Source organism: Lacerta agilis, chromosome 16 (assembly GCF_009819535.1).
Source record: "Lacerta agilis isolate rLacAgi1 chromosome 16, rLacAgi1.pri, whole genome shotgun sequence".
NCBI classification, from domain to species: domain Eukaryota; kingdom Metazoa; phylum Chordata; class Lepidosauria; order Squamata; family Lacertidae; genus Lacerta; species Lacerta agilis.
This window is the reverse complement of record NC_046327.1, coordinates 17,164,559-17,183,009: the sequence shown is the minus strand read 5'-3', so window position 1 is coordinate 17,183,009 and position 18,451 is coordinate 17,164,559. Positions and strand designations below refer to the sequence as shown.

Here is an 18,451-nt window from a genome sequence, read left to right as displayed (position 1 = left end):
GGATGCCCTTCTCACAGCTACCTGAGATTATGGTACATAATGGCAGATGAAGTTAATGGACTTTATGGAACTCGCCGAACTGACCGCGAGAATCCGAGACCAGAGGGAGGAGAAGGTGTCGCAGGAGTGGAAGAAATTTAAAGATTATTTAGTCAATTGTGTAAAATTGAATATTTGAGCAGAATTAGCCAGTAGAATTGGCTTTAGCTAGTTAATGTTAGATAAAATTGCTTATAAGAGGTTTTATTGTAAATGACCTAATTGCTTAAGAATATTTTAGGATATTTGGTTTAAGTGCTGAACTATATTTGTTTAATTAAATCTAAAAGATTATTAAGAGATATGGTTAATGTTTAAGGAAAAGGATACAAAGTTACCCAAAATATATATATAGATTATGAATGCAGTGGAGGGAGCGGGGGAAGTCCCACTTCGTGTTGATAAGATAGAAACTAGAATAGTATAAAGATAAGTGTTTATTTAGGTTTGTATATGTTTATTTTTATGTTTATTGTGATTGTTGTTGAATTTGTTTATTGTTTATTGTGTTTATTGTGTTTCTTTATTGTGCATTTGTGTATGTATAGTGTTTTTCTTTTTTGTTCTTTATACGAAAAATATGGTACATGGTTACTTGTGTAGGGCGTTCTCAATAGCGGCAGCCCAAATCTCGAACACTGCCCCTCTCTGGCGTGAGCAGCACCAAAACGGATGGAGCTATGATGCTCTGCAGCCAAACAGTAGTGCCTCTCATTTGGCAAGTGCCGTTGTGTTGTGAATGTAACATCCGACAATAGACTAAGCTGCATTTAAATGAAATATTGTTTCATGGTATAATTTGTAATGTTGTTTGCCTCTCTGTGGTTAAGGAAGGGTGAGGTATAAACGATTTAAATAAGGTAATAGCGCTCAGATCCTATCCAAAGGTCTGTGCGTGGTAGGGGAGAGTCGACATGTGCAATGGGACTCACTCAAACTCCTCTTGGCATATTTACACACCAGGTGGCAAGCAAGCAGACACAATCAATGCTGTCAAGATGCCAGCCAAGTGGTCTCTGCCAACTACGGATATGTCTCAGGACAAATATGCTGAGAGGTGTCTCAGTTTCACCTATTACCCTTCCCACACATTCAGCAGTGGCTATTCCAACACTTCATCTACTCATAACCCAGCTTCTCTGCCCCCCAGTCTACTTCCCCTTCTGCTGGACGCAAAACCAAGGTGATGGGGGGGTGGTGTCTCCCCCCTCTTCACCCCCCACGTTCCTGCAAAACTCTCATTCTCATTCATAGCTTGCCCACAGTCAGGAAGCCAGGCTGAACATTCTGACCAGCTTTGAAATAACCTGAATAATCAAAAGGGAGTGACGCCAGATGCATCCATTTAGCATTTCAAAAAGCAGCTTGTGACTGGCCTTGAACCAGAATTTGTTTGCTGCTTGCTGGTAGAGCTTTCCTGTTGCTATGATAGAAGCATCCAAAGAAATGAAAGGCGGTGGGGAGGAAGGTGCAGAGTTTCACAGCCCCAAAGCGTTCAGGAAAAAAAAAATCTGCAATATCTGTTAACCATTTTTTTAAAATGCAGAAACCATTCCAATACATGACAGAGAGACATGCTGTTGTTTTGGGGCAGTTGTTTGTAAAAAGTTGGGTTAAATAATGAACATTCAGGTATTGGAATAAGGGGAGAGAGCTTCATGCTGTTCCCATTGCTAAGCACACAGTTTGAAGATTAATTATGTGGTTGTAGTTGAAAGGGACGCGGGTGGCGCTGTGGGTTAAACCACAGAGCCTAGGGCTTGCTGATCAGAAGGTTGGCGGTTCGAATCCCCGCAACGGGGGGAGCTCCCGTTGCTTGGTCCCAGCTCCTGCCCACCTAGCAGTTCGAAAGCATGTCAAAAGTGCAAGTAGATAAATAGGTACCACTCCAGCGGAAAGGTAAACGGCGTTTCCGTGCGCTGCTGTGGTTCGCCAGAAGCAGCTTTGTCATGCTGGCCACATGACCCGGAAGCTGTACACCGGCTCCCTCGGCCATTAATGCGAGATGAGCGCCACAACCCCGGAGTTGGACATGACTGGACCTAATGCTCAGGGTCCCTTTACCTTTACCTTTAGTTGAAAATAAATAATGGGCTAAAATATTCATTTGTATGGCAGCAGGTCGCCATAATGCTCAAGTCCCCTCCTAACTAGTTACCATAGCTTCAGGAATGCTTCAGCCAAAGCAAGCCTCTTCTATAGAGAAACTTAGTTCAGGGTTACTTGCCCACTGAAGGTTTCTTTGGCAAACACCTGAGACTTAGCTGTAGCACAAAAACTGTGAACCCTTCTCCCTCTGACACTCAGCAAGCTGCGCCCACTGAGCCAGCTTGATAAACAGATCTTAATTCTCCTAAGCCTACAGCCCTTAGCCACTGAAGAAACAGAGATTTCCTGGTCACCCACAGTTATTGTGTGCTTTGGTGTTATTTGTTTTAGATATTTATTCAACAGTATTTATATGCTGCTTGATTGCAAAACGAAACAAAACAAAAAACAAAAATTAAGCAGTTTACAAAAATTTAAATTAAATCATTAAAATACTCAGTTAAAAACAAGTATTTAAAAGCACTCAAAGGATGGTTAAAGCAAAAAGCAGCAAAAAAAAGAGGTAAAACCAGTGCTATTTTTTTGCTAGAAAAAGAGGTGTTGTAACTCACCACGAACACTTCCCTTGTTCTCTTATAATAGCAATGGCGCCCACCTGAGAGGTGCTGGGACTGAGTTCCGTCAGATCATGACAGAAAAAAGCCCTGGATAAAACACATGTAAATTCTACATGTCTGAATAGGGTTGCCTGAACAAAAAATGTTTTAAGACCAAACTGTTTGAGAAAACTGCTTAGGATAAGGTTTTCTGATGATTAAACACTGTTGATTTTATTGCCGCAGGGGGGCGGAGTGTTGTGGGTGTTTTGTATCATGCCCTGCCTTATGCACAACAGTACACACTGTTTGTATTGATCAATACAATCCTTGTGTTGAACAACAGGATACCATCCAAGAACATTATGAAGCCAATAGTCATACCTTGGATCCTGAATGCCTTGTGACTTGAACGTTTTGGCTCTTGAATGCCACAAACCCGAAGTGAGTGTTCCGGTTTGTGAACGTTCTTTGGAAGCCAGACATCCAACACAGCTTCCGATTGAGTGCAGGAAGCTCCTACAGCCAATCGGAAGTCGTGCCTTGGTTGTTGAACGTTTTCGGAAGTCGAATGGACTTCCGGAACGGATTCCATTCAACAACCAAGGTACGACTGTATCTAACATGTTGCCTAGTAGCACTCAAAAGTATGGCCTGTGTTCCCTCCCAAATCTGTAGAGACAGAGTGAGAGACTTTCTCTCTCATTCTCTCATTCTTTTTCTTTTTTACCTGTCCTTGCCCAACATAGATTTCCTCTCCAGTGCCCAGTTCTTCTTTTCCTCTACTATGAAGACTTCATCCTCTCCAGCTTCGGCCAGCGAAGTTAAAGGCCTGAAGTTTTCCCAGGATACATTCCAGGAGCGTTCCGGCAAACAGTCCAATTCTGATGAGACTGCAGATGGTGTGTGGTGTTTTGAGAATCTTCTTTCTACACTATCCGTGTCAGAGAGTCCGGTTTCCTTCTGCTCCTCTGCTTTTTGGATCCAAAGGATTTCCACCCCTTGAAATTCCACGTGTTTGCTCACAGCCGCCTCTTTGGATATCCTCCTCTCGGGCGCTCTTTCTTCCTTGTCTGAATCAAACACAGAAAACTCCCGCTCAAAGTCTGCCCAGGCACCGCCAAGGACTCCTGAAGAACCCACCTTTCTGTCCTCTGGCTGGGCCAGAGCTTTATGGCAACTGGTTTCACATATTTTGTGGGCCTCCTCAGTTCCACTGCCAGCAGTTCGTAAGGTCTCGGGCTGTATTTCCACAGTTAAGACCATAGAGTCTTCTTCTGTGATCCAATACAATTTTCTCTCTGCTGTTGCTTCAGATGGAAGAGGCATTTCTGGAGGTTTTTCTTGGCCTGCAAGAATCATCTCCCTGGCTGCCTCCTCAGCCCCACTGCCAGCTTTCCTCTCTTTTTCCATTTGCATCTCCGAACCGAAAGCATCGTTTTCCCTGTCAGAGTCTAAATCTTGGGAGGTTTCTATAGTCTCACTCGGCCTGCCAAACTGTTCTGACACTTCTTCCTCTTGGGGAGCCATTTGTAACCCCTCAGAGAAAAACTCTACCCCATCACTAGGTCTGCCGTTCTCAGAAGGCAGCTGGTCACATGGCTGCCCTTCAGAAACACACACTAGTTCGTCGTCGTCGTGAACCTCAGAGGGAATTTCTGAAGTTTTGGCACCTTCCTCCACAGCCCCATATTCCGGGAATTCGTTGTTGATGTTGTGTGGAAGGAGAGTGCTACCTCCATGGCTGCCTGCAAAAAAAAAAAAAAAAGCAAAATAACAAGGACTTAATTCCAGCACTGATATTTTGTCTGCATTCCTATTACATGGAAACAGTGTTCCATTTCGGTCCCTCTTGCATGATGTCATTTCTCATTCAGTCTTATTACTGGGCTTGCTTTTAATACAGCTTTGGGGTTTGGGACAGCATTGCATTTTGGAAGGCCAGGCTTCCAAGTTTTAAAAGTTCTAAACAGTCTTCCATCACCTCTTTCTGGGGAGCTCCAGTTCTGAGAGAGGGGCTAGGAATCTCCCAACAAAGAATTCTCTCCACCAGCTGAAAACCCCCAAGAGTCAGACACTTCAAAGGAAGCCATTCAAGCTAAACTGGCTCAATAAATCCACTCACCTGCTTGCCAGCATCATGCACACCTGCACCACACAAAGACCCCCTTCTGTACCGCTGGCGCTTCTTTAAAACACCCAGCAGGAAGAGATTGAAGCCACACCTACCATCTCACACTTTGCTCCTTCCCTGCTCCTGTTGATGACACGTTGGAAAGGAAACAAGTCACAGTTTGTGTTGTCACTACAGAAGAACTGGACAGGTGCTTTGTTTCCGCTGCAAAAGCCACGAGCAGAAGGCCATGAACAACCTTTGACTTCCACTCCTGGCTGTTTGCAGAGAAACAAAGCACGAGGCTAGGATCCCACATAATGACAAGTCTCCCCTCTTTCCTTCCCTGTGCAGCATCAGCAGGAGTGGGAAAGCAAAACTGCACGGGCTTTTGAGCAGTGTGCCTCAAAATACTAGATGTTTACTTTAAACCATTGTTTAGGGTGGCATGTGAACCAAGCTACTTAATGTTACTTGTTTTTGTTTTGGGGGTGGTTGGGGTTGTATTATGTGCCATAAATGTTAGAAGACAGAGCTATCCCCAATGCTGCTTAGGATAGTAGGTTTACCTTTTTTATTTTATTTTTTCAGACAGCTGAAAACTGAACTACTTAGAAAGCCAACAGGGCAGATCTCCCAAAGGAGATCAGCACTCAGTAGTACCCATTGTTCGGATTCAATAATGGCTTCGATTGTTTATAAACAGAAGCTGCAGAGTCCTTCTCCTGAGTAGCAAGTTTAAAGGATGCTTTCTTAGTCGACAAAATACCAAAGCATTGCTCAAAGGACAGTAAACTGCTATTCAGTTTCTAGATTGCTTGGCATCATCTTTACACTTGCATATGCTTCTTAAGTGTTCGATGTCCTCAGTAACCCATGGAACAATGGCTTAAGGAGAGGCTAGGTGGCTTGCCCAAATGTGTGCTTGCCACTGCCCTTCACCTTCCCCCAGGTGGGAGAAGAGGGGCCTTGCTCTCGTCTGTAACATCATGAGGCTCTTCAATGGCACCTTGAGTAGTTCTGATGCCCATGGCAACCACAGAGGGATGCCCCTGTTCCACTCATGAGCTCCAATCTGGGTCTAGGGTGGGGTAGAGGCTCTCTCTGGCACAGTCTCAGACACACTCACAAAGAACAGTCTTCTCACTAATCCCTTCCGTTGCTTTTCTTCATAAACTCTTCCCCCGCCCCCCACCACCTCCCTCCAACATGCTTCCCAACACCACCCAACAGGATTCCAGACATTTCTCCCCCAACTCTCATGGGCTCAGGTCTGGAAATTTGCAATTGAAGGAAGCAGCTTGCCAAAGAATGAGTTTCATGGGAGAAGAGTTCCACTTGAGGCCAGGCTTCCCCCAACCTAGGGCTGAGGTTGGGGAGCTATATTGGGGGGGGGGGGGCTCTAGAACGCACAAGGCTGAGGAAGGCTGGTCTAGACACACTTGCTATCTGGCTTGATGCACAAATAACTTATATTGTCATTCATGTCTTGCATGGATCAGTACTTATTCAGTCACATATGCCTCAACCTTCAGTCAGATGTATACAGCTTAACACTTGTGTTTACCACACTAGTGAGACCTAGGCCCTAGTGGGGCCACAGAAGAGGCTAATTTTAAAGTAGGGCATTCCTGCTTTACAGCTCAGTGGCCGAGCCACTAAGTGCTGATTGGCAGCCTGTTGACAGGTGGTCCACGCCACTAAGTGCTGATTGGCAGCCTGTTGACAGGTGGTCCAGGCCACTAAGTGCTGATTGGCAGCCTGTTGACAGGCGGCTTCCTTTGCCTTATCCCAGAGCCATGTGTCCAATAGCTGCTATAGGACAACTGAACAATTGTTGCTTAGGAAACAATTCAAGTGGACCTGAGGTCACACTGACACAATCACCGATAGTGAGACAATGGCCACTGCCTGCTGCAGGTGAAGTTTCACTGCCAATTAAAAAATCTCCAGCTAACTGTATCTGAATCAGGGTAGCTTAGTCTTCTGCTGTTAGGAAATGAGGAAACCCAAAAAGAGAAAACCACAGGCTAGAGGTAAGGCTTCAAGGGCTAGTGCAGATCTAAATCTGTCCTGCGCAATAACCATGGAATCCCTAAGCCCAATCCTTGGGTTCCTAAAGTGTGGTTTACAGACCTTTGGTAGGAATGGCAGTCCATCCAGGTGGTCCATGAAAGGTTGCAGAAGAGCAGTCAAGAATACATTACTTCGCCTTATTTTTTCTGACAATAGGGATCAATGGCTTTTGACCTGGACTGGATTTATCTAGCAGGGTAAAAGGACTCTGGCCTAGATCCCATTATTTCCATATTACGGTGCTGGTGCAATCAACCGTTTCCCAAAAAAGCTTTTTACCAATTAAAGGGGCTCTGATTCCATGAGACAGAGCTGGGTTTTTTTTATGACAATGGCACTAAAGGGGATGGGGAGTATATTAGGTGTTCTGCCAAGCCCTCTGGCAATTTTTAAATGGTCCAGAAAACCATGAGATTTGAGAACTGCTGCTCTAAGCAATATATGAGATAGAGCAAAACCAAAGTCGTAAGATTCAGAGACTGATTTCCACTCATACCACTTGATAGCCTACCAGTCGGCACTTTTCAATGCCTCTTCAATATAATCCTGTGGTTGAGAGGCTGAGCAATGAATAATTAAAACTCCAGATTTGGATCACGGCTCATCCACAAACTCACACGGCAGCCTTATTCCATCAGCCCACCCTAGTGCAAATTGGGAATCATACCACCTTACAGGGTAGTTGTAAGAATAACACAACAATATGATGCCTTCCATAGTTCCAGTTACAGGTGGGTAGCCGTGTTGGTCTGCCATAGTCAAAACAAAATAAAAAATTCTTTCCAGTAGCACCTTAGAGACCAACCAAGTTTGTTCTTGGTATGAGCTTTCGTGTGCATGCACACTTCTTCAGATATCTGAAGAAGTGTGCATGCACACGAAAGCTCATACCAAGAACAAACTTAGTTGGTCTCTAAGGTGCTACTGGAAAGAATTTTTTATTTTGTTACAACATTATGAAGCACTCTGAAATACTTGACAGCACCAAGCAGGTGTTAGCAGTGATATAATTACCGATAGCTAAAACGTATGGTAGCATTAAAAAAAATTGGACAGTTTATCACTTGTCAATCAGGAGCAACGAGCAAATGCCAGCCTCACTTTCAATTTCTAATTTCACTTGCAAATGAACTTACAGAAGGATTAAAGCTGTGCTCTGGCTTTGCTGTGCTAGCAGTAATGCGATTATTCTTTAAAAGTCTGCCCGCTCTCTTCTTTAAAAGTCCTCTGCTCCCCATCCAAGAGCGCCTCGTTCTATTCAATTACAAAAGCTTTTTTTTTAAGTGTTCCAAGCTCTTTAAGGGAAACTCCTCCCTCGTTCCCATCAAGCCACACAGCATCATGTCTTGTTCAACAACGAGCATATCACGTCAATCCTCCACTCACCCACCCTCTCCGACCCGACAGCCCAATATAACTGCCTCACAAACAAGACCAGTAAAAGGAACACAGCTGCAACATTTTAGGTGCCACTCCACGGAAGAAAAGCAGGGAAGCAGAGAAATCATGCATACTGAAAAGGGAATTGGGTAAATCTCTCCCCCCACCCCCAGGTAAACCCTTTTGCCGTCTATCTATCTCTTCCCCCTCCCAACTTAAGTTTTATTTCTTTCTGGTAAACACATTTATGCCTTGAGGTATGACTGCATAAGAAAGCTGAGCCAGTGCAGCGAATATAGCCTAGAAGCAGCTGGCGTCTTTCCTGATGATGGGGGGCTTTTAAGAATCCAAAAACTTAACTGAGCGTCGGAATAAGGGGAGACCTTCAGCTGAATGCCCGAAACTAGCTCAGGAAGCAAAGCACACTCATAGAGCTCCCCCCACCCCCGGGGAAATGAGAGTGCTCTTTTACACACACGTTTGTGGGTGCATGAGTTTGCGCGTGTCCCTAAATCCCTATCATCTCCCTGAACAAATAAGATATAATTTTGTTGAACAGAGGCTACTACTCACAGAGATTACTGTAGCTCCTCCAGCAGTTACCCATTGGTCAATGAAAACACACAGCTCATCAGTTTATCTAATAAGGATGCAAGCTTAATTCAATTGCTGCCGTTCTAAGTCAACTGGATTTCAGAATAGTTTCAAATTTCCTGGCGGTGGCGGCGGCGGCAGCGGCAGCAGCAGCCCGCTGCCCTGCATTGCACACAGTGATGTAAATGGAAGCATTCTGAGCATTATGAAACCGGAGAAAGGACTGCAGTCTCATTCCAGCGATGGCTGAAGAGGAGCCCACCTCAGCAGCTTGTATAGCAGAATAGCTTCAGTAAGCTTTTCTTTAAATAAAAATAAAAATCAAGATCTACCGTCCAGATATGATTTTTGCAGCCGACGTTGATGATTAACGAGAGTTAATTTTATTCCTTGTTTGGCGTCATCATAAAGCAAAAACCAAATAAAAGCAAGGAGGAGAAGTTCCGGTGCATTAATACCAGTGACACAGCAAAGCACACAATCAATGATGGCACACAGTAATTGAGCGTTTTCTTTTATGGATTTACAAATGAAAGCAAGCTCGCCGTGCTTGTCTGCTGCTTTTATATTATGTCTATTCCAGTTCTGAATATTTTTTTACAATATAAGTGCCCCCCCCCAGTGCTATGCATACATGTGCACACAGAATTCAGGATAGTCAGGGCAGTGTTTATGCCAGGACTTTGTAGGAGCAAAAGGGAAAAGTGCAAAAGACAATACTGAGCATAGAATATCAGCTATCTTCTTTTAGAACACACATACACACACACACACACACACACACACAAAAGTATCCGTCATGACTTCACAAAAATATACTTGAATTAGCCTGGTTCACATGTCACAATAAACCATAGTTAAATACAAATTATGGTTTACTATAAATGAGAAACGTGCTGGGGCATGCTGCTGAAAAATTCTCACTGGGCCTTTCTCCCGCTGCTGTGCCATCAGGAAACAAGCCAGATATTGGCTTCTCGTGTTCAAACCCAGGCTCATGATTTGTTTCTTTCTCATGAGTGGTAACCAAAGTTTGTTCTTGTCTTAACATTTGCGGTTTGTTTCGAGAGAAACAGGCCATGATCCTGGGTTTTGACAATAAAAGATAACAGCAGCAGCAGCAGTGGATAAGCACAGGAATTTTTCAGTAGCATGTACCAGCATGCTTTGCAGTCACAGTAAACTATGGTTTGCTTTTAACTATGGCTTCATGTGACTCGAGAACTAGGTCATACTGTGAGCCATGCAAAGCTCCTTGCTTCTCCTCATAAGTAACCAGACCAGAGCACAGTATGCAGAGTTGTAAAGCAGGCATCCCCAAACTCGGCCCTCCAGCTGTTTTGGGACTACAACGCCCATCATCCCTAGCTAACAGGACCAGTGGTCAGGGATGATGGGAATTGTCATCCCAAAACAGCTGGAGGGCCGAGAAATGGTTCGCTCTAGAAATGGTACAGTAATAAAATGATATAAAAAATTAAAAGAATGAGGAAATAAAGACAAGGTAATTGAGGTCAGTGTCATACTTTTACGTGTTTTCCTTATATTGATTAACAATTTATTAGAATTGAATGAAGAGATGGATTAGGGAAGTCAAAGAATAAGATTATTTAATAATTTTGCCTTACTGTTATGAATGGATGGCTGAAAAGTATGAGTATGTGTTTCTTAATTATTGTTACAATAAGATATTTTGCCAAAAATGAATATGGAAGATATGGATGTATTTTTGTAAGTGTATTGTAGGGGTATTGTGTATGTAAGTTTTTTCCTTTCCTTTTTTCCTTTCCTTTTTTCTCTCTTTGCATTTGTATTGCTTTTGTATTGTGGGTCGGTATGTTTGTATGTAGGTTGGTTTGTATGTTTATATTTTCGTATAATAAAAAAAACAGCTGGAGGGCCGACTTTGGGGATGCCTGGTTGTAAAGCATACACAAAAACAATTTTTCATAATTATAAAGGCTATACGGCATGCAGTTGCCTTAGCACACAATTTCAATGTTGTTAGCACAAAGGGGTGAAACCCCTGCCAATTTTGTGATTTAAAACAAGAACATCGGAGTAAACCAAATGCTACAAATGGATCTCAATTAATAAGCAGAAAAAAGTGAACATTACTAATCTGTATGTGAGACAATTTCAGCCAGATAATTTAAGCGGGGCAAAGGATGCCTGACTGTGGAACACAACTTAATGGGAAGTAAAACAGGAACTACGTTATTTATTTGCATACTGAATGTTTATGTTTGCTCCATAATATGGTTTCACTTGGTGGTTCACAAAGGAAATACAGTAAAAAAAAAATAACAACTACTAAAACCACAATCAAAACAAATGTTTTGCCTATCATTATGCCTTTCATCTTTTTTAATTACACCATTCATCGACTAAAATATTTCAGCATTAATTAAAAATGTAGTTACTGGTGTAACTTTTTACTATAATTTATTAGGATTACTGCATTTCATAAAGGGAAATTACAGGAAAGCCGGTTTGCTACAATTTGCAAATTCAACTAGAACATAAGACGAGCCCTGCTGGATTCAGCGAATGGTTTGCCGCAGCACCCCTGTACGGCACCCCCATGCGCGGACCGCCGTGGTGCCCCCGTGGGTGGCTCGCCCCACCCCCACTGCTCCAGGTGCCGGAGCAACTAGCTACACCCCTGCGTGCTGCTTTGGGCTATGAAGCGTTTAGTGGGGTGGGAGAGCTGGAAATAATGCCAATGTATTTCACATCTGGCAACCAATGTGCCGCCCCTTTGGTTTCAGAGAGCACAGGTAAGGTAAAGGGACCCCTGACCATTAGGTCCAGTTGCGGATGACTCTGGGGTTGCAGCGCTCATCTCGCATTAATGGCCGAGAGAGACGGCGTACAACTTCCAGGTCATGTGGCCAACATGACAAAGCCGCTTCTGGCGAACCAGAGCAGCGCACGGAAACGCCGTTTACCTTCCCGCTGGAGCGGTACCTATTTATCTACTTGCACTTTGACATGCTTTCGCACTGATAGGTTGGCAGGAGCAGGGACCGAGCAACGGGAGCTCACCCCGTCACGGGCATTCGAACCGCCGACCTTCTGCTCGGCAAGCCCAAGGCTCAGTGGTTTAGACCACAGCGCCACCCGCGCCCCTGAACACATGGGTAGACAAGTCTAAAAAGCCCAGGACACAAATTTTCACGGCCCTCTAGCTAGCAGCTACGGTGGCTCATTTACCAGAAATAATGTATTTAGTGTTAACTCTGGAAATGTATACTCGATTTGGACCAAACGAAGCCTCCTACAGAAAATGCAACGCTTCCTTCCATCGATTTTCTGTAACCACTTCCTGAATCAGGTGTGAGTGCCATTCCCTAAACCCAAGAATATGTTTTAGAAAAGAGTTCCTGAAGCCATTTCCCCAACTGCTTGAGCGACCGGAATTCTCAACAGCATTCTGAGTGCTGCAGTAAAGCTCCTCAGTGAGACGTAACCAATCAGAGTAAAACCATTTGCATTAATATATTAATGTAAAAAACACACGCGCATACATCCCATTAGCCAAGCTGCAAATAACCAAATCTCTCTGTAATGATTGGCTACAATCATCCTGCAGCTCTCCTGACAAAGCTTTTCAGGATTTGTTCCAAGCAATTTGCTCGTGACAAAGAAATCATCACCCCCGGAATGGGGTGAGGCTGTCACTCCAGCAACCGTGCCATTTGAGACAAAACCAGAGTTTATATGGGAGGAGCGGAAAGTGGTCTACGTACGGTAAATACACGGGAGGTAGCTTTGCAGATAATCTCGCCATCCTGAAAAATTGATGGTACAGATGACATCCCTCTTTGCAGTCATTCAGCATCATAAACATGGCTATGAAGCCTATCGCACATATTAAAATCTGTGTTATATAAAACCACAATATCTCCAATGGAAAATATACTGTGGAGTGGAGATGGGAAAAAGAGTTCATTAGCTACTTTAGAGGTGCCACTTTGCAGCATTAACCTTATGGACAGAATTACTTTGCTACAGGGAGAAAATCCCAGTAATAGGGCTCTAATCTTCTGTAAGTCCCACTGAATTCGGTGGGGCTTTCTTCTAAGTGGACGCACATAGGATTATGCAGTCAAAATTAAGTGTCTGAAGAACACAAGCACACAAAACGCTATTTTCTCCCAACTACTGTGAAGGTAGATAGCTTGGACCCTGAAACAACTGCCCTTGGAAGAGCAAGTCTGCTAGGACCCAGATGCTCTGTTTCTGTTTGGTGGTGTCAACTGCACCCCCCCCAAAAAAAAAACCCCACCAAAACAGCAACAGTCTGACAAGCAAAGGAGAGAGGAGAGAGAAATAAAACATTAGGAAACAGGGAAAATATGAAGGAAAAAGTTTCCGTCCGGAAACATCCACTGGAGCAGAATTCGGTAGCGAGGTTGCTCACTGAGGCAAGAGACGTGATGGCAGGAGAGGAGAAAATAGGGATATGAGAAATAGTGAGACTGAGAGGAGATGTTTCTGTTCACCCAGGCACTTAGCTCTTAACTGGGATCATAGGGTACAATGAGAAACCCATACTGGTGTTCAACTTTTCATATGGTTCAGTACGATTTGTCCTTTTTATTATCGCTCTCAGTCAATTAATGTGCTATATCTTTTGCATGCATTTTAAATCCTGTATCCAGTTGTTAGAAACTCAGATATATAAGCTAGGCGCCAAATGGCTCCTTAAACCAGGCTTACAGTCGCCAAAACGGAATACCTAGGTGCCATTTGGGGGCCAGGCGGCTCAAAAGTCACATTTTTCCACACGACTTTTGGGTTCCTGAAATTCGTTCCGATTGCGCAAATAAAATATGACGGATAGAATTCTACAGGATGTGTTACTAGTGTGTGAAAACAGTCAAGATCCAAGGATCCTGAGGCATGCACCTCCAGATGGTGGAGACGTCAGGCACCATCCTGGCGCCCGGGCATCTTCGCTTGGTCGCAAGTGGCGGATGGCCAGGTGCAATATCCGCCAGGCACCTGGAGAATTTCGAACGCAGCCTGTATCATGTACGTTTTTAAAATTGCACATTATGAGACGTTTTTGGCAGGGTGGATTTGATTTAAATCACTAGTCAGTAAGGCTTGATTTAAATCATAGTTTTCTACATAAAGACTAATTCTTGCTGGTATAACTTTAATATGCAAGTAGATGAAGATTTTTAGAACAACAACTTTTCATATTAGTTCAATCAGAAAAATATTGTTTCTATTCTATTCACTGAACTTCTTGAAACTTAACACTGAAGGGGTTGATTCTGTATTCATAAGTTTGTAGAACAATAGGATTAAGGTCTTTTTCTCAACTCTGTTCATATTATAACATTTTTTCTGTGAAGAAGAGGCATGTGATCTCTGCTGAGTCAAATTCAGTTTTGAGAACTGCAAAAGTAAAGCATCTGTGATAATATCTTGTAGGCAGAGAAACTGCCCAATAATCATACAAAAACCTCTGGAAGAGCATAAATGCCATTGTGAATGGATTAATGGAATTTATTTACCAAAAAAATTAAACATATACAGCCTTATTCTACATAATTAAAAAAAAACTAATCTTTATTTCATAATTGAATAACCTTTGGATGGTAATATATTTTCCCCAAAAAGCATTTTATTTTTAAAAAAATCCGATTTAAATAAAAAAAAAATCCATTTATTTTTTTATTTTTTAAAAAATCATTGATTTTTATCCACCCTGGTTTTTGGAGTAAGCAATGAATAAATGTAGTAAGTAAAATCATAATAACAGCCAAATGGGTGTCTGGCCCAAGTCTGTTTCAGAGACAAAGAACCGTAAGAAGGGAGAACAAGCAGTGTTGAAAGTGCCCACCAACAGTTAGCGCCTTAATAGCAAGATGAGACGGCACATAGGCCACTTGCTTATTTTCACCCACTGTGGCAAGATGTATTTTTATCGAAATTCTAGCAATCATGAATAAAGTTGTATCTATACATCTAAACGAGCATTTGCAAATCTGTGCCCTCTTTTCGATGTCGAAGCGCCGCCACCCCAATACTGCCCGACTGTGCAAAGGCCCCACCTTCTCAATTCACAACCTCACCAGTTAAAATTGATCTTCACTGATTATCACGTAAAGCTTTGATGGAGCTACTGAGGAATGCTTGCAGCTCTAAACTTTTGAGGCCTGCATGGAAGCAAGTGGGCCCTGAACTAAACGACAACCGAAAACAAATTTAAAACACGTGCACAAACTTTGCTTCTGGGTTTTCGTGTGCTAATTAGCATGCCGTTTTTGCAAATCCAGAACAGCATAGGATGCTTTGTGCTAATTCATAAGGGACCTGTCAGAAACCCCCCTCCCCACGGCTGGTAGCATCCCAGGATCGCTTGCAGTACAGGGAACCACCCCCTTTGTTCACCAGTTCGTCATCCCCCTCCTCAGGAGGAAGCGACCATTCCTCCAGTGGGGAGGGGGAGTTGGAGGTAGGAAGTCGGCGCAGGGGCTGTGAAGGGATGGCAGAGCCTGAGCACCGAGGGGAAAGCGGGGAACAGGGACAGATTCCCGCACCCCGAGTTCGCAGACAGGAAAGACGTGGAAGGGGGAGGCGGAGGTTTAGAATCCTGTGCCTCTTTTGCTGGACCAAGAACCGGAAGAGTTCATTCCCGGACTCTGCAGAGGGATGAGATGGACGTTTGAACTTTTGCTCCACTGTAAATATCTGCACAATAAAGAACTTAGTTTTTAGAAGTTCTGCGTTTGGCTGATTTCTCATGAGCAACCACTGAATGTCCTTACAGGACCTTTCTGACAACCCAAATGTCTGCAGGTGGCATACTCATTTTTTAAATGAGGGGGCGGGAATCATGTTGGGGAGGTGGGATCACATTATTTAGAGAACACCATGCCCTTCTTAATCACATGCCTCTTTAAACTCTTTGGCAATATCTGAGCAAATATTTTCATGGCTAAACCTTAATAAGCAGAGCTCCAAGTTTTAATCAAATAATCAGTGTAGCTAATCACCTTAAAGAATTAATTGCAGATTAAAACCGATCACAAAATTAAGCCAGGAGGCCAAAAACAAATGAAAGTTCTAGGTCTTTGGATTCTTGCAGGACCTTCATGATGCTGCAAGACTGAAGGAGAAGATGCACCCGTTTCAGATCCAATGAAAAAGAAACTTGAAAACAGAAATTTCCTCCTCGCAAAGCTGTCACACAGCTTGTTGTTCTGGGTGAAACTACTAAAGTTTTCCTGCTAACGATGACCACAGTAGACATCGGAAGCATACAGCTCATTTCCCCAGCAGGCATCTATCATAAATAACTGGCATTCCCTATTTCACCCCCATTTTTGCCTTTGAGGGACGGCTTGTTAAAAAAAAAAACCGTTTAAAAAAAAAACCATGGCATCTTAGGGATCAGAAGATTTATTGTGACGTTTAGCTTTCACAGAATGGAGTCCCTGGCTGACCACAGTTTCCTCATTGGGTGTTGACAACATTTTGTTCCTAGTGAGTTGCTAGTAGAGGTGCTATTTGGAGATTTGTCTCCTTCCCCGGCACCTAAATCTGAGGGGGGAATGGGTGTCCCTTGGTGGGGAACATGTGGCCCCTGCAGCTGTTAGACCAAACTCTCATCAGTCCCAGCCAGGACCAGAGTGGATTTAGGGGGGCGAGACCGGTTCAGTCACACTGGGCACAGAGCCTTGGGGGGTACTGCAACTATGATTTAGAATGGATAGAGCTGCCTTTCTCAACCTTGGGTCTCCAGATGTTTTTGGCCTACAACTCCCATCATCCCTGACCACTGGTCCTGCTACCTAGGGATGATGGGAGTTGTAGACCAAAAACATCTGGTGACCCAAGGCTGAGAAAGGCTGGGATAGAGAGAAGTGAGGGCGCCAGGTTTTGGCACCACACAGAGCACCCGCTGAAATATGAGACCCCAAACTCTGCCACGGCCAGCTCAGGGCAGTTGGGAACTGCATCTCAAAACATCTGGATTGACTGCAGGTTGGCACAGGCTGCAGTGCACAGATAACCACTTAACAAACTGCAGCACTGGGGGTGTGTTAAGATGGCATACTTTATGGCATTCAGTATGGAGAAGGAAATATATAGAGATATGTACACATACCTAAGGGACGCGGGTGGCACTGTGGTCTAAACCACAGAGCCTAGGGCTTGCCGATCAGAAGGTTGGCGGTTCAAATCCCCGCGACAGGGTGAGCTCCCGTTGTTCAGTCCCTGCTCCTGCCAACCTAGCAGTTCGAAAGCACGTCAAAGTGCAAGTAGATAAATAGGTACCGCTCCGGCGGAAAGGTAAACAGTGTTTCCATGCGCTGCTCTGGTTCGCCAGAAGCGGCTTAGTCATGCCAGCCACATGACCCGGAAGCTCTCTGCAGACAAACGCCGGCTCCCTCGGCCAGTAAAGCGAGATGAGCGCTGCAACCCCAGAGTCGTCCGCGACTGGACTTAACGGTCAGAGATCCTTTTACCTTTACCTTATACACATACCTAGCCACACTTCAAGCACATTGGCTGGAGTTTAGAATCAGTCCTGAAGCGAATAGTGAATTTCAGAGTATAAATATTAGAATTCATAATAACAGTCAAGTCTAGCAATGGATATATAGTTCCGCGCGCCCCCCCCCCCCATCACATGTAAGTCAATGAGATACTATTGGGGAGGGGGGGATCCTTAAGCAGTTAATCAGTTCAGCTAGTAAATTAATCAACCCAAACTTTATTTGATTAATTGGTGGGTGGAGGGTAATTTTTATTGGTGGAAGTCAAAGTTGAGGGTATACCTTTTATTTTATTTCTGGGCTGCATTAGTGCTAGTGTTTTACTGTAACAGAGCATGAAAGAAATATTATAGATCCGCTCTCTTGCAAAGTGAGAGCTTTGGTTTATTAAGTTTTCTTTTAAAATCGTTTTTATTAAAAATTATCTAGGGCTAGAAAAGCACTTACATCGTCTCTATTTTCAGACCATAAAGTCCTTTCTGCAGTTGTTAAGTTTACTGCACTTTCTTCAAGGGCATCTATATTGTTTGGCTCATACGGGGGGGGGGGGGGAAGCAGTCAATCCGTTAAGAGGCAGGTGACTGACTACAATTTCTTTAGTTAGTTGGCATCCCTTCTTCTATTAAGTAATCTAACCGTATCTCTTTCCACCTCCACCATGAGATTACCGGTACGTGGATTGAATGCTGTGATGGCCGCGGTACCAATGTGAGCAATACTCTGGGTTTCTTGAATAAACACTGTTCCATAAACAAATATGGGTTTTTTTATTTAAAAACAACAACCCTTCTTGACACGAGCCAAGTTCTACAAGTCAGTAAATGTTTCTTATGAGGCACTTCAGAAGTTTTCCTCACTTGAAACGCCAACGCTTGGGAACTTTCACTAATGAATCAAAGGCCCCTTTCTTCTCCCATCGCTCCGAATAAAAGCTCCTTTAGTTTTCCTCTTTCTTCCGTTTCCTAAAAAAGCGAGGATGGGACTGGGTGAGAGAGAACCTTCTTCCCCCAGGTCTGCCAAAATTAGCCTAATGTGCAAACACAGACACAACCACCCCCTAGAATTACCGTATTGGCCTGAAT

General features: G+C 43.7%; 1 protein-coding gene across 1 annotated transcript in view; it reads right to left on the bottom strand.

Moving 5' to 3' along the window:
• PSD3 (pleckstrin and Sec7 domain containing 3) overlaps nucleotides 1-18,451 on the bottom strand; it is a 142,764-nt gene that overhangs the window by 112,281 nt on the left and 12,032 nt on the right. The window contains exon 3 of the mRNA XM_033173101.1: nucleotides 3,415-4,432. Within this exon, the coding sequence (XP_033028992.1) occupies nucleotides 3,415-4,432 (1,018 nt within the window). The remainder of the gene's footprint in view (nucleotides 1-3,414; nucleotides 4,433-18,451) is intronic.